The following is a 13,722-nucleotide window of genomic DNA, read 5'->3' on the forward strand; positions in this document are numbered from 1 at the left end:
TGTGCTGAACTCAGGCCTGGGGAAAGAACAGCTCAGTGTGCACAGATGAAGTTCTATGCCACGCAGAGTCCACACCGCTAGCCGGGCCTGTAGAGTGGATCCTCTGGGAGGAAGACCAGGGCCCAGTCAGGGCAGCAGTGAGCGCCCACAGACGTCCTGAATGCCAAGCCAGGTGACACGGATCACGCACACCCTGGCACACCTGAGCCTTCCCCGCCGCTATCCCACATCCAGGTAACAGGCCCTCCTGCTGACTCTTGCTTATTTTTGTTTCCTTGTCTTTGGAGTTTCTATAAGCATGAAGAGGCGGCTTAGGCACTGAACCCTTGCGATGGTCTCCTAAGAGTACCCTCTTTCCGTCTCACTGTGGGTAAGTACCAAGAATCTTGCCAGCTATTAAGGGAAGCTGTGGGAAGATGGTGGCGGCCTCATAGCTCTCGGTTGCGCTGCCCTCCAAACCTGTACAAGGGCCTGCCACCAGGCCCATTCCCCACAGCAGCCTAAGTCTTCTCTGAAGGCAACTTCTCCGCTATGGATGTCAAAATGTCTTCCTACTGCTTTCAGGATAAAACTAAAGTCTTTACAACATGGCTGGTAGCACCCCAGAGAACCAAGCCTTCTCACTAAACCCTCCCCCCCTCTGGTCTCCAAACTCCCAAGCTCCTCCTCAGTCGGTTAGCTGCCTATGTTGTGCTGGCCTTGTGGTCACCCGGCCTCAGCCTGATGTCGCTTTCAGAGCAGCTACCGCTGCTTTGCTCTCACTGGCCCTGCTGCCCCAGCCCTGGTCAACGCTGACCTACGATCTTCCCTCAACAGGCTCGGGTACCGCTGGAACGAGAGCATCCGCTGTGGGCCTTGCCCTGGGAAGGTGGAGGCTTCGGTCTGAAGCCACCTGCGCTCCACCTTTTGGTATGTGGATAGTCGTGTGAGGGCTTTGGGAAGGCTTTCTGATGACAGGCAAAAGCTTGAGGGCCTGGCTGGACGGGGTGAGGGAAGGGGTGAGAACGTAGTGAGGACAGGGTGAGGAAGGGGTAAAGATGGAGTGAGGATGCGGTGAGGGACTGGGTGGGGACAGGGTGAGGGGTAGGGACGGGGTAAGGATGGAGTGAGGACGGGGTGAGGATGGGGTGGGGATGGGATGAGGACGGGGTGAGAGACGGGGGAGAGAGCCACAGAGGGTCTTAAGCAACACAGGTGAACAGGCACCACTGAAGCCATTAGGGAATGACAAGTGAAGCAAACATGGTGAGGAAAGGGGGATTTTGGGGGCGGTGAGACAACAGCTTGGACTGACCCAGGAGCCAGGGATAAGCATTCCTGACTCCACTGTGAGGACAGGCATGGTAAAGCTGCATTTGAACTCCAGTTCCATTTCTCAGCCTCCCTTACGAGCTGTGTGACCTCAGGCAAATCACTGCATTTTTTTTTAAGGGGGGGTCTTAGTTTCCTGTCTGCAATGAAGACATAATAACTACCTGCAGGGGCTGCTGCCTCACAGTGGGCCTCCTGACTGACTGGCTGGCCCCACCTGCTCAAAGCTCAGAGCAAACAAATGGTTCTTGCCAGGGCCTCCAGTGCAGCCGAGTGTGTCCGCGGACCTGGAGGGACCTGGAGGGACCTGGAGGGGGAAGAGAACCAGAGCAATGACAGTACCCAGCTCCTTTGGCAGGGGCACTTCAGGGAAACTATACAGCAGACATCAGCTGCTTTACAAAGTAGTGGAAAGCTAAGAGCTGCTTTGCTGAGGAGGAAAAGAAACAGTATTAGAGCCCCTTCTGTGAAGAGAGAACACTACCTGCCTGGCACAAACCAGACTTTTCCTGTGTGTACTGGGTGGCAGAATCGCCAGCCTGGCTGGCTGGGAGTGAGCAGGGACACACCTGCAGGGTGCTACTGAGACTCCTCAGCCACCCCTGCCAGTTTGATGTCCCCCTCTGCAGACTCCTCAGCCACCCCGCTAGCGTGACATCACCGCTAGCCAACGTTAGCAGCCATCTGAACTCTCCATGCTGTGTCCAGACTGCTCAGACAGCCTTCAGAACGTAACCTAGGATCCTGTCCTCTTTGAAAACACCCTAGAGTTGTTTGTTTTCCCTTCTCCAGTGTTACTTTCCTGCCTGGAACCCAGGAGCTACAGAATCCCCTGGAGCTGCTTTTGGCAGTCCCGGGCGTGCTAGGCACACGGCCCGTCACCAGCTGTGTTCTCAGCTATCCCATTGCTTTTTAGTGTTTTCATTACATTTTTTTCTTCTCTTTAGACTGCAAACTCCTTGAAAATAGGGATTAAGTGATTTTGGTTTTCCTAGAACGTAATACAGGGCCTGGCACATACTGTGTGTTCAATAAATGTTTAAAGGAGTAAGGGACACATGCAGAAAACAAATGCAGGCGGCACACAGGAAGAGTCCTGCACACCACATTTGCACACACACCTCTTTCAGAAGCCCGTCTACTCAGAGGGAGGCCCTATGGTAGAGGCTGAACACAAAAGCGAGGAGGGCCAGTAACCAAAAAGGCGTGAGTTTGTTTTTTGTTTTGTTTCATGTTTTCGTGCATGCTGTCCACTTACCCTAACAATTTATGGGATTCCTCTAAGAAAAACAATAGCTGTGTGTTGACGACACCAAGGCGGCCATTCCTCAATAAGTACACAAGGACCAGCTAACGAATCAGCATCTCAAATGCAGATAATATTCTGAACACCGGTTTTGTTCTTTATGCATATCCACAAGCTTCAGTTCACTAATTCAAATTGTTCTCGCTTGTGGCAAAACAAAGTAATGCAGAGGAAAAAACACTTTCCGTGTCAAGTGACAGGGCAAACTCTCACTACAGTGACGCCTTCCGACGCAGCTTGGTGAGGTCCCACTGGAGGATGTGACCAGGACACCCCTCGAGAGTGCACACAGACAATGACAGTCCAAGGCAGCGCCGCCGAGATCCTAATTCTAGAGAAGGCGAGTGACGCTTCTGTCTGTGCACATCTGGGTTCTCAGTACTCCTTTCGGAGATGGAAAGGATGCAGAAGGACCTACTGCCTAGCTAGGGCTGAAAGACTCAACACAATCTCTAACATAAAATATATACGAGAGGAACAACGTAATCTCCAAAGGACACTCTATCCACTTATCTTCCACATAGCATTCCCCTCCAGTCCCAACCTGCAGGCCAAATGTTGCATCGTCAATGTTTCTGCAGTGGCTGGACTTGTCTCAAGTCACTTGGAGAGGCCTACCTCAAGCTAACAAGGGATTAAGACTTCATGGCCCAGCCCTAGGCAGCCATGCCCAGCTCATGCTACCAGGCCTCAGCTGATACAAGAAGCGCGTTCTTAAGATTCTCCAGACCCCAGTTGAGAACTCAGGACACCCCTCCACTTCATTCCAGGCCCTTTCCTAGTTCAGTGAGCATTTCAGGAAACAGTTCCTGAGTTGTACATCATAATCAGGGGCTGAGGTTAGGAGTCTCGGACACCTCTCACCTGCCATGCTCACTCTTCTCTCCAAGGTGACTGCGACTCTGCTGCACCTTACACAGTGTCAGGTAAGAGAGCTCATCAATTCTGTGCTCTACCTGAGTAATAAACTGCTTGACTCACCCCAAGGACACAGAGGTTGTGAGAGGACAAACAGGGTAAAGGGAAGGTGAAGGGAAAGAGGAGTGTGCTTGCACACACGCCACACACACACACACACACACACACACACACACACACACACACACACACACACACACACACACACACGCTACAGCTCACTGAGAGATGCTGAACTCAGGGTCTGAGTACTACTTTCCTTGAGCATCTTTGCTCAAGGCTGGGGCTTTACTAGAGCCACAGCTCCACTTCCAGCTTTTTGGTATTAGTTGAAGATAAGAGTCTCATGACATTCCTGCTTGGGTTATTTTTGAACTAGAAGACTCAGATCAAAGCCTCCTGAGTTACTCAGGAATCCCCCTTTTAAAGGAAGGCTTTATTATTTTATTTATTGCCAGTCCTGGTACTTGAACTCAGGGCCTGAGCACTGTTCCTGAGTTTTTTCACTCAAGGCTGGCACTCTATCACTTGTGCTAGAACTAGTGGCTTTTAGCTAGTTAACTGAAGATCCCAGGCTGGCTTCAAAGTATGATTCTCAGATCTCACCCTCTTGAGTAATTAGGATTATAAGCGTAAGCCATCTCTAAGAAAGGCTTTTCAAAGGCCTAGTGTGGGCTGGGAGTTTGGCCTAGTGGTGGAGTGCTTCACCAACATGCACAAAGACCTAGGTTCAATTCCTCAGTACTACATACTTAGAAAAAGCTTGAAGTAGTGCTCAAGTGGCTCAAGCCTAGCCTTGAGAAAGGTCAAGGATAGTGTTCAGACCCTGAGTTCAAGCCCCATGACTGGCAAAAACAAAAACCTACCTACCTAGATGAGGAAGTGTTTGGCTGAAGCCAGTAGAAACAACAAACCTTGAGGAATTTGATCCTCCAGGTTTCACTGAAGTTTAGCAAGTGTCTGTCAAACAGAAAAAAAAGACAAACAGAAAACAAAAAAACCCCACAAGAAATGGCCATCCATAATTGAGTTTTAAAAAGTGAATTATAGCTTACAAATAAGCATGACACTGTAATTAAATTTCAATGGCAGTTCAGGTGTCATTAGACAGTCACTGAGTTCTGAGGCAGCATATTCTCATGATGGGAGAGGAGAGGAGAGGAGCCCTTAGCTGCTTCACACAGGAAGAACTAGTGAAGTCACACCAGTCCTGTCAGGGGCTGAGAGACAACACTGAGAGGAAATGATCCAGGAATCCAAACTGATGAGCATGCAAAGGAGCGATGGGACAAGCAGACAGGTCGGAAAAGCCAGGTTATGTGAGCAGAAATGGGAAATACGGGCAAAAAAGTCACTCCAAAATGTCTTTGAGGCTCATCAGCAAGCCTGACAAAGCCTGACAGACCAGGAAAGTCTTTGTGAACTCTAAAACATGCCACACGGACGTGTAAAGAGAAACAAGAATTGTGTTTCTTTCAGCAGCACATATACTAAAATTAGAACAACACAGAGAAGATAATATGCCCAATGTGTGGGGATTATACATAATTCATGAAGCAGATAAAATTAGGTAATTAGGAGCCAGGCATGGCAGCTTATGCCTGTAGTTCTAGCAACACAGGACGCTGAGATCTGAGGATTACGGTTCAAAGCCAGTCTGGGCACTAAAGTCCGTGAGACTCATATCTCCAACCAATTAACCACCAGAAAATGGGAAGTGGTGCTGTGGCTCAAGGGTAGGGTAGTAGCCTTGAGCCAAAGAGCTCAGGGAAGGGCCCAAGTCCAATGATCCACCAAAGGAAAAAAAAATTAAGGGACCGGGAGTTTGGCCTAGTGGTAGAGTGCTTGCCAAGCACACACAAAGACGCTGGGGTTTGATTTCTTGGTACCACATACATTTTTTAAAAAAGGCGGAAGTGGTGCAGAGGCTCAAGTGGTAGAGCTTGAACTTTAAGAAAGGCCAAGGACAGTGCTCAGGCCCTGAGCTCAAGCCCAGGACTAACTAGCCAAAAAAAAAAAAAAAAGAAAAAAATTAATTAGGGAATTAGGAACAGAAGGAATGTACCTGAATTTATAGGGAAAACCCAAAATCATTTCCTCAGAAGTCAGGAATGAGATAAGGATGTGCCCTCTTCCCACTTAATTCAACATAGCGCTAGAATTCCTAGGCAAAGCAGTAAGGCAGAAGAAAGAAAGAAAAAGGATTCAAAAAGGGAAGGAAGAAGTCATATTATCTCTAGTTGCTAATGGTATGATTTTATTCTTAGCCATCCTACAGTCTCCACCAACAATCTTCTAGAACTGATAATTATCTTTGGAAACAAAGCAGGATAGGTACATAATTAACACTGTATTACTCTTCTATATACCAACAATGAACAGGGTTAAGAAAGAAATCAGGAAAGTAATTTCATTCACACTAATCTACAAAACAGTAACTTATATAACATCAACAAAACAAAGAAAAAAACACCAACATAATTATCTCAACTGATGCAGAAAAGCACCTGACAAAATCCACCTAAACTTAAAGCCACCATGGGTGACAGGCGTGGAGTCACAGGCTGATAATCCCAGGATCTGGAGTAGGCAGAGGCAAAAGAAGTAGGAGTTTGAGCTTAGCTTGGGTTTCAAGGCAAGACCTTGTATAGCTTTTGTCTTGCTTCTCAAGACAACAAAAACAAAACCCACCACAGCAAACATTACACTCCTGTTAAACAATAGGAACGAGATATGGATGGCTGCTTCCATCATTCCCATTCAATGTAGTACCAGAAAACACCGCAGGGATAGATAAGCAAGGAAAACAATACCTACATTACAAAGAGAGAATAAAATAAATCTTTTTGAAGATTACATACTATGTAGAAACCTTAAAGATTCCACAGATAATCAAAAAAGAATCCTGAGGCTTAGAAAACTTTTTTAGCTGAGTATTAAGGTACAAAGTCCTTACTTAGAAGATCAGATATGTCTCTGTATACTAACAATAAGCAATCTGGAAAACAATACAAAAACAGTTCCATTCACATGACCTTAAAATATCCAACAATTTCCAGGAGTGGTGGCTCACACTCTGTAATCCCAGCTACTTAGGAAGCTAAGAACTGAGGATCGAGGTTCAAACCCAGCCCAGGCACTAAAGTGCATGAAAAGTGGAGCTGTGGTTCCAGGGGTAGTGTAGTAGCCTGGAGCTGAAGAGCTCAGGGACAGCGCCAAGGCCCAGAGTTCAAGCCCCACCACTGACCAAAAAAAAAAAAAAAAGTAAGAATTAACAGAAGAATTCAAGAATCAAACCAAATACTGCCAAGAGACAGGAAACATAAGCAAATGGAAATACATAGTATTTGGACTATAATGTCCAAATAACCCCAAAATTTCTATAGATTGCATGTTGACTTTTTTCAAATATAAAAAAACCCATCCTAAAATTTATATGGAATCCCAAAGGGCCTAAGCATCACCCTCCCCCTGCCCCCAAGCTATCTTAAAAGAGGATTTACACTTGCTAATTTACTAATATAGTATTTATCATTGCTAAAAATGTGTGGCGTGTCGGATGCCAGTGGCTCCTGCCTGTAATCCTAGCTACTCAAGAGGCTGAGATGTGAGTATCGCAGTTCAAAGTCAGCCTGGGCATAGAAGTCCACGAGAGTCTGTATCTCCAGCTAACCAGCAGAAAACTGGAGATGGTGCTGTGGCTCAAATGGTAAAGTGCTAGCCTTGAGCTGAAGAACTCAGGGACAAAGCCCAGGCCCAGAGGTCAAGTCCCATGACTGACAACCCCCTGCCCCCCACCCCAAAGTGTGGTCCTAGTAATCAAGATGAACATAAAAATGAAAGAAAAGTCATGGAGGAAAAGGGAAGGCCACTGAATTTATGAAACGATGTTTAAGATTACTACACATTAGAGGAATGCAAATGACAGTAACAATGCTATACCCCTTCTACTCACTGGGGTGGCACTGCCAAAAGACACAGGAACTAACAGGCTAATGGGGAAAACTTGACAGCAAAATGACCATCACATCCAGAAATTCCACTTCTAAGACCATACACAGACAGAGGAACGGAAAGGGACTGTCCAAGAGATCTGTGCACATCTACATGCAGAGCAGCACTGGTCACAAGAGGGAGCAGTGACAACACAGCAAACACTCACGGGTAGTGAAAGAACAGGAAAATGTGCTGTATCCACACCAAGGAATGCTGTTCTAGGAAGGGAATTCTGTATTGTGCCAGAGACACTACGTTAATATAAAATAACCTCCATAAGGAGCTAATCACAATATGATTCAGTTTATGTGAGGATTTTAGAGTAGTCACAATGCTAGAGACACAATGTAGAACACACTGTGGTTATCTGCACAGTTGAGGAAAAGGAAATTGTGTTTAAAGGGTTAAAAGTTTCACTCTTACAGAATGAAAAGCTTGCAGAGATGCATGGTTGTGACAGTTTTACAATATTATAAGTGTACTTTTTAATTCCACTGACTGTACCCTCAAAAGTAGTTAAGAGGGCTGGGAGTTGGGCCTAGTGGTAGAGTGCTTGCCTAGCATGCATGAAGACCCAGGTTTGATTCCTTGGTACCACATGCATAGAAAAAGCCGGAGGTGGTGCAATGACTTAAGTGGTAGAGCTCTAGCCTGGAGAAAGCCCAACCCTGAATTTAAGCCCTGGGATTAGAAAAACAAAAACAACAACAACAACAACAACAAAAAGGTTAAGATACTACTACATTTCATGTAAAGCTACTTCACAATAAGAAAACAGGTAAAAAGATAGAAAAAAATATACACTATGAAAAAGCTAATATTTCTTTTTCTTTTTATTTTTTTGCCAGTCCTGGGCTTGAACTCAGGGCCTGAGCCCTGTCCTTGGGCTTTCTCAAGGCTAGAGCTCTACCACTTGAACCACAGCACCACCGGTGGCTTTTTCTATGTATGTGATACCGAGGAAATGAACCCAGGTCTTCCTACATGCTAGATAACCTTGCGCCAAAATAACTGGCACAGCAAAAACTTTAAACAAGCAAAAATTATAGTCAACAAAGAATAAAGCAGCTAGAAAAGCAATGATAAATAGGTGCAAAGATTGATATCAACTAAAAATTCCAATTCAAAGTCTAAGATATTAAATATATGAACAGGGTTCAAGAGTAAATGCATAAAAACCAACCATTTTCTAGACCTTGAAGGCCCAACCTGTCTGCCCTTCAGCTACCTCTCCACAACTTCAAAATACAATTTTGTTTCTGCATCAGTTCTAGGGCTTGAACTCAGAGCCTGGGGCACTATACTTGAGCATTTTTCGATTAAGGATAGCACGTTACCCAGCTGAACACAGCTCCACTTTTGGCCTCTGACTGGACTGCCCAGGCTGACTCTGAACTTTGACCCTTAGATCTTGAGCTCCTGAGTAGCTAAGATTACAGGTATGAGCCACTGGTGCCTGACCAAGACAGGATTTTTAAGGCACTGTAATTTGGGCTCTTATCGTTTCGATCTTTCTTCCTTCCTTCCTTTTCTTTTTTTTTTTTGCCAGTCCTGGAGCTTGACAACAAGGCCTGGGCACTGTCCTTGGACACTCTTTGCTCAAGGCTAGTGTTCTGCACTTGAACCACAGCACCACTTCCGGCCTCTTCTGTTTATGTGGTTCTGGGAAATCGAATCGCAGGGCTTCATGCCTGCTAGGCGAGCAGGCTACATACACTAGGCCATGCTCCCAGCCCTAGCTTCTGTGTTTCTATAAAGCCTCAGATTTCAAGCTGAAGTGATTCTCAGATGTTTCCTAGCAAGTTAAGGAAAAGAACTTGGTCTCAGAGGCCATAAGGAGAGAAGTGGATCAACATCATCATCTGAAATCTCTCTTAAGATCTAGGTAATTCTGAGTGAAATAAACTATGACCTTCCCAATTGGTTTTCCAATTGTAAAGGCTCGGAATTTTAAGCACTTGAAAGACGGAAGGCCAGTGTCTGCATGCTGTCCTATGAGGGCTTCTGTCTTGGCTTACCTTGCTGTGAGTGAAAGGGGGCGCCGTATACAAGGTAGGGTGGATAAGTGGCCGAGGCAGGTGGGGTACGGTGTGCAAGGGGACGTGTCCATGGATGTGGGGGTACAGGTGAAGGGCAGGGTGCGTGGGCTTTTCTGGGCTCAGGAACTGATGGCCGGGAGGCAGGGCTGTAGCTGTCACTGCCGCTGCCGTCAGTCCAGACGCTTCTTGCTTACAAACATGACATTCACAAGCATTTGGAGTTTGTTCAGCCTAAAAGTAAAGAAAAAGAGGTGCTTGTTCAATGTAGACTGAAGAGTTAAATTAGTCGCTTTTTTTTTTTTTTTTTTTTTTTTTTGATTGCTGTGGGGCTTGAACTCTGGGCCTGGACACTGTCTCTAAGCTCTTGAGCTCAAGGCTAGCATTCTACCACTTGAGGCACAGCACCGCTTCTGGTTTTCTGGGGGTTAATTGGAGACGAGAGCCTCGTGGACTTTCATGCATGCCCCTGCAGGCTTTGAACCATGATCTTCAGATCTCCTCAGCCTCCTGAGCAGCTAGGATGACAGGCGTGAGCCCCACACTGGTGTCCAGCTTAAGTTAAAGTTCATCACACGAGTGGTAGGGTGGTAGCTTTGAGCTGAAGAGCTCAGGGCAGTGCCCAGGCCCAGAGTTCAAAACCCCACAACCAAAAAAAAAAAAAAGGAAGTTAACCACACACTCTGCTTAGCAGTCACAAAGCAAATACAAAGCTATTGGCTCATCTAAGCTCCCTGATTTGGCCAGGGCCAACTATGCAGGGGAAAAGAGGAACTAGTTTGAGTCTGAGAAAGGTTGAAAAGAGATCACTTCACTCCCAGCTGAGTATCTGCTGAGGTACCATCATCCATCTGTGTTCTATGCCACTCAAGCAGGTACAAGGAGCCTGGCACTGGGGCTCACACCTTTAGTCCCAGCTGCTTTGGCGGCTGAGACAAGGAAGACTGTGGTTTGAGACAGACCTAGCCAAAACATGTATCCCCTTTCCACTAAATGTTGGACACAATAGCATATGCGGGTCATCTTAAATATGTGCATAATGCAACAGGCAGTGAGCAGTCTAAGTGGTGCCTGGGCAGAAATCAAGACCCTATCTCAAAAATTACCAGCACAGGGGCCGGGAGTTTGCCCTATCGGTAGGGTAGTTGCCTAACATGCACAAAGACCTGGGTTTGATTCCTCGGTACTACACAGAAAAAAGGTGGAAGTGGTACTGTGGCTTAAGTGGCAAACCACTGGTCTTAAGAAGTTTAAAAAAAAAAACAAAAAACCAAAACCCAAGGACAGTGCTCAGGCCCTGAGTTCAGGCCCCAGGACTGGCAAAAATAAAAAAATAAATAAAAATAAAAATTGCACCAGAAGACTGGCTCAAGTGGGAGGTGTCGAGCTAAAAAAAAAACAAGAAAAACACCTCCTGAGCTGGGCATAATTATAGCTACCACACCGGAGGGGGGAAGAAGAAATATAATAAATTTAAAACTATCCTGGAATTTAAAGCTAGCCTTGGCTACATAGTGAGACCTTGATTCAAAACAAAAAACATAGAACATTTTCCTTGCTTCTGCACAGTGAACTAAAAAATAAAAACTTTCTAACACTTAAATATGGAATGCCATAGTGTTACGGAATCAAGACAGATCTTTACAGATTTAAATGAGAGAAAGAAAATTAAGCCAGGCGCGGTGGCTCATTCCTGTAATCGTAGCTAATCAGGAGGCTGAGATCGGGGGATCATGGTTCAAAGCCAGCCCAGGTAGGAGAGTTGGTGAGATTCTCACCTCCAATTAACCCCCAGAAAACTGATAGTGGTATATGGCTCAAAGTGACAGAGTGCTAGCCTTGAGTGCTAAAGCTCAGGGGCAGTGCCTAAGCTCTGAGTTCAAGCTCCACTACCTATCAGAAAAAAACAACCACAAAAAAAACTCAGTAATTTTGTGTTCAATTACGTTTATAGAAAATACACAAAGGGGCTGGGAGTGTGGCCTAGTGGTAGAGTGCCTGCCTAGCATGCACGAAGACCCGGGTTCAATTCCTCAGTACCACATACATAGAAAAAGCCAGAAATGGTACAGTGGCTCAGAGTAGAACACTAGCCTTGAGGAAAGCCCAAGGACAGTGCTCAGGCCCTGAGCTCAAGCCCAGGACTGGCAAAAAAAAAAAAAAATACACAAAGAGCCAGGCGCTGGTAGCTCATTGGTAGCTCATGCCTGTCATCCTGTCATCCTAGCTACTCAGGAGGCTGAGAGCTGAGAATCATGGTTCAAAGCCAGCGCAGGCAGAAAAGTCCCGGGGAGACTCTTCATTTCAAATTAGCCATTCAAAAACCAGAAGTGGCCTTGTGGCTTAAGTGGTAAAGTGCTAGCCTTGAGTACATGAGGCTCAGAGATAGTGCCTAGGCCCTGAGTTCAAGCCCCACAACTCACGCACACACACACACACACACACACACACACACACACACACACACACACACACACACACACAGAAGTATACAAAGAAAATACACACAGAAACTCAAGGAAAACAGTCAACTGGAAACATGAACGCCTACCTGCTGAGCTGGGTAGGATGGGGGTGGAGTGTCCACGTTTCCTTCCTCCGCCCTGGGGCTTCCGCTTCCGAGGGTCCCATCTTCCTCGGGGACTCCTGGAGGCTCCCCACTACTCTCGCCATCTGCTTCTTCATCATCCGCTTCTGAAGAGCTACTGCTGGTGCTGCTTACCTGAGGAGACTTTAAAGACAGCCATTTGTAGCTAACACTTCAAAGCCAAGGACCCGACCACCTCGGTGGCTGGGAAGCTGTGTCCTACCTCATCCTTCAGGGCCAGGTTCCCCCCTCCGCCATTCATCTCGCTGTGGGCCCCATTCATGCTGGCCACCACCTCAGTGTCGTCGTAGTTGCTCAATGGATAGATGTCAGCAAACTTTGCCGACAATGGTGCCACGTCTTCATCATCACTACAACTGAGGCAGAAGAGATGTCACCATGAAGCCCTGGGCTTAGGGAGGACAGGAAGGAAACGCTTAAGGTACTGGATAAAGAGCCACTCCCAGTACTTAACACCTCTGAGACTCTAAGCGAGAATAACCAAGAGTATCCAAACCAAACAAAAAATAAACCTGAAGGAGAAATGTACTCTCATTACCTTATTCCTGCAGCTGTAACATCACCCTTAGAATAAAATAAAAAGAACTGGCGCAATCAAAATGAATAGCAATTTATTCAAACAAATACCTGGAGACTTCTATGTTAAAATAAAAATACCAAGAAAACATGACCACACAATCAGATCTGATACTCTTACCTGTAATGTCCTGGCACATGGCCATTCTACCACTCTGGAGGTAAGACATAATCTTAAAAAGTAAAGTTAGGGGCCGGGAGTTTGGCCTAGTAGTAGAGTGCTTGCCTAGCATGCAGGAAGACCCAGATTCGATTCATCAGTACCACATACATACAAAAAGCCAAAGTGGTGCTGTGGTTCAAGTAGTAGAACATTAGCCTTGAGAAAAAAGCACAAGAACAGTGGTTAGGCCCTGAGTTCAAGCCCCAAGACTGGCCAAACAAAAAAAAAAGAAGAAAAGAAAAAAGTAAAGTTAAAAGGGAATAACCTCACGTCTCTCTAGAGTTTGATTTTTACAACTACTGAACTTTCAGAGAATACCCAGTTGAACAAACCTTCAAATGCACTTATGCTATAAAGCGTTTCATGAATATGTGTGCATAGGTATATGTTTATTTATTAACTTGCTAACTACAAGGCCAGTTAAGGTCAGCTATGGTCAAGTCACTTAAGATCTGAAGTACTGTCTTCAGCAGGATATCTGAGCAGTAAGAAAAGGAAATATTTAATTTTATTATTACTATTTTTGTTGTTGTTGCCAGTCCTAGGATTTGAACCCAGTGCCTGGGTACTGTCCCTGAGTTTTTGTTGCTCAACACTAGTGCTCTACCACTTGAACCACAGCTCTACTTTCAGCATTTTTTGGGGGGGGAGGAGGTGGAGGAGAGAGGTATATAAGGCAAGAGTCTACAGACTTTTCTGCCCAGCCTGACTTCAAATTATGATCTTCAGACCTCAGTCTGAGTATCTAGGATTACAGGCGTGAGCTATCAGAGACTGGTGAAATATTTAATTTTAAAAGAATCAAACT

At 45.8% G+C, this 13,722-nt stretch overlaps 1 protein-coding gene across 2 annotated transcripts in view; it reads right to left on the reverse strand.

The window, feature by feature from the left end:
- The window catches only part of Fam193a (family with sequence similarity 193 member A), a 107,577-nt gene that overhangs the window by 21,057 nt on the left and 72,798 nt on the right, over positions 1–13,722 (reverse strand). For both annotated transcript variants that reach the window (XM_090343913.1, XM_090343912.1), the window contains exons 11-13: positions 12,378–12,531; positions 12,119–12,298; positions 9,550–9,801 (exon numbers count right to left, since the gene is read on the reverse strand). In XM_090343913.1, the coding sequence (XP_090200039.1) occupies positions 9,550–9,801; positions 12,119–12,298; positions 12,378–12,531 (586 nt within the window). The remainder of the gene's footprint in view (positions 1–9,549; positions 9,802–12,118; positions 12,299–12,377; positions 12,532–13,722) is intronic.

The sequence above is a fragment of the Megascapheus bottae genome, chromosome 13, assembly GCF_031878675.1.
Source record: "Megascapheus bottae isolate mThoBot1 chromosome 13, mThoBot2.hap1, whole genome shotgun sequence".
Classification (NCBI taxonomy): domain Eukaryota; kingdom Metazoa; phylum Chordata; class Mammalia; order Rodentia; family Geomyidae; genus Megascapheus; species Megascapheus bottae.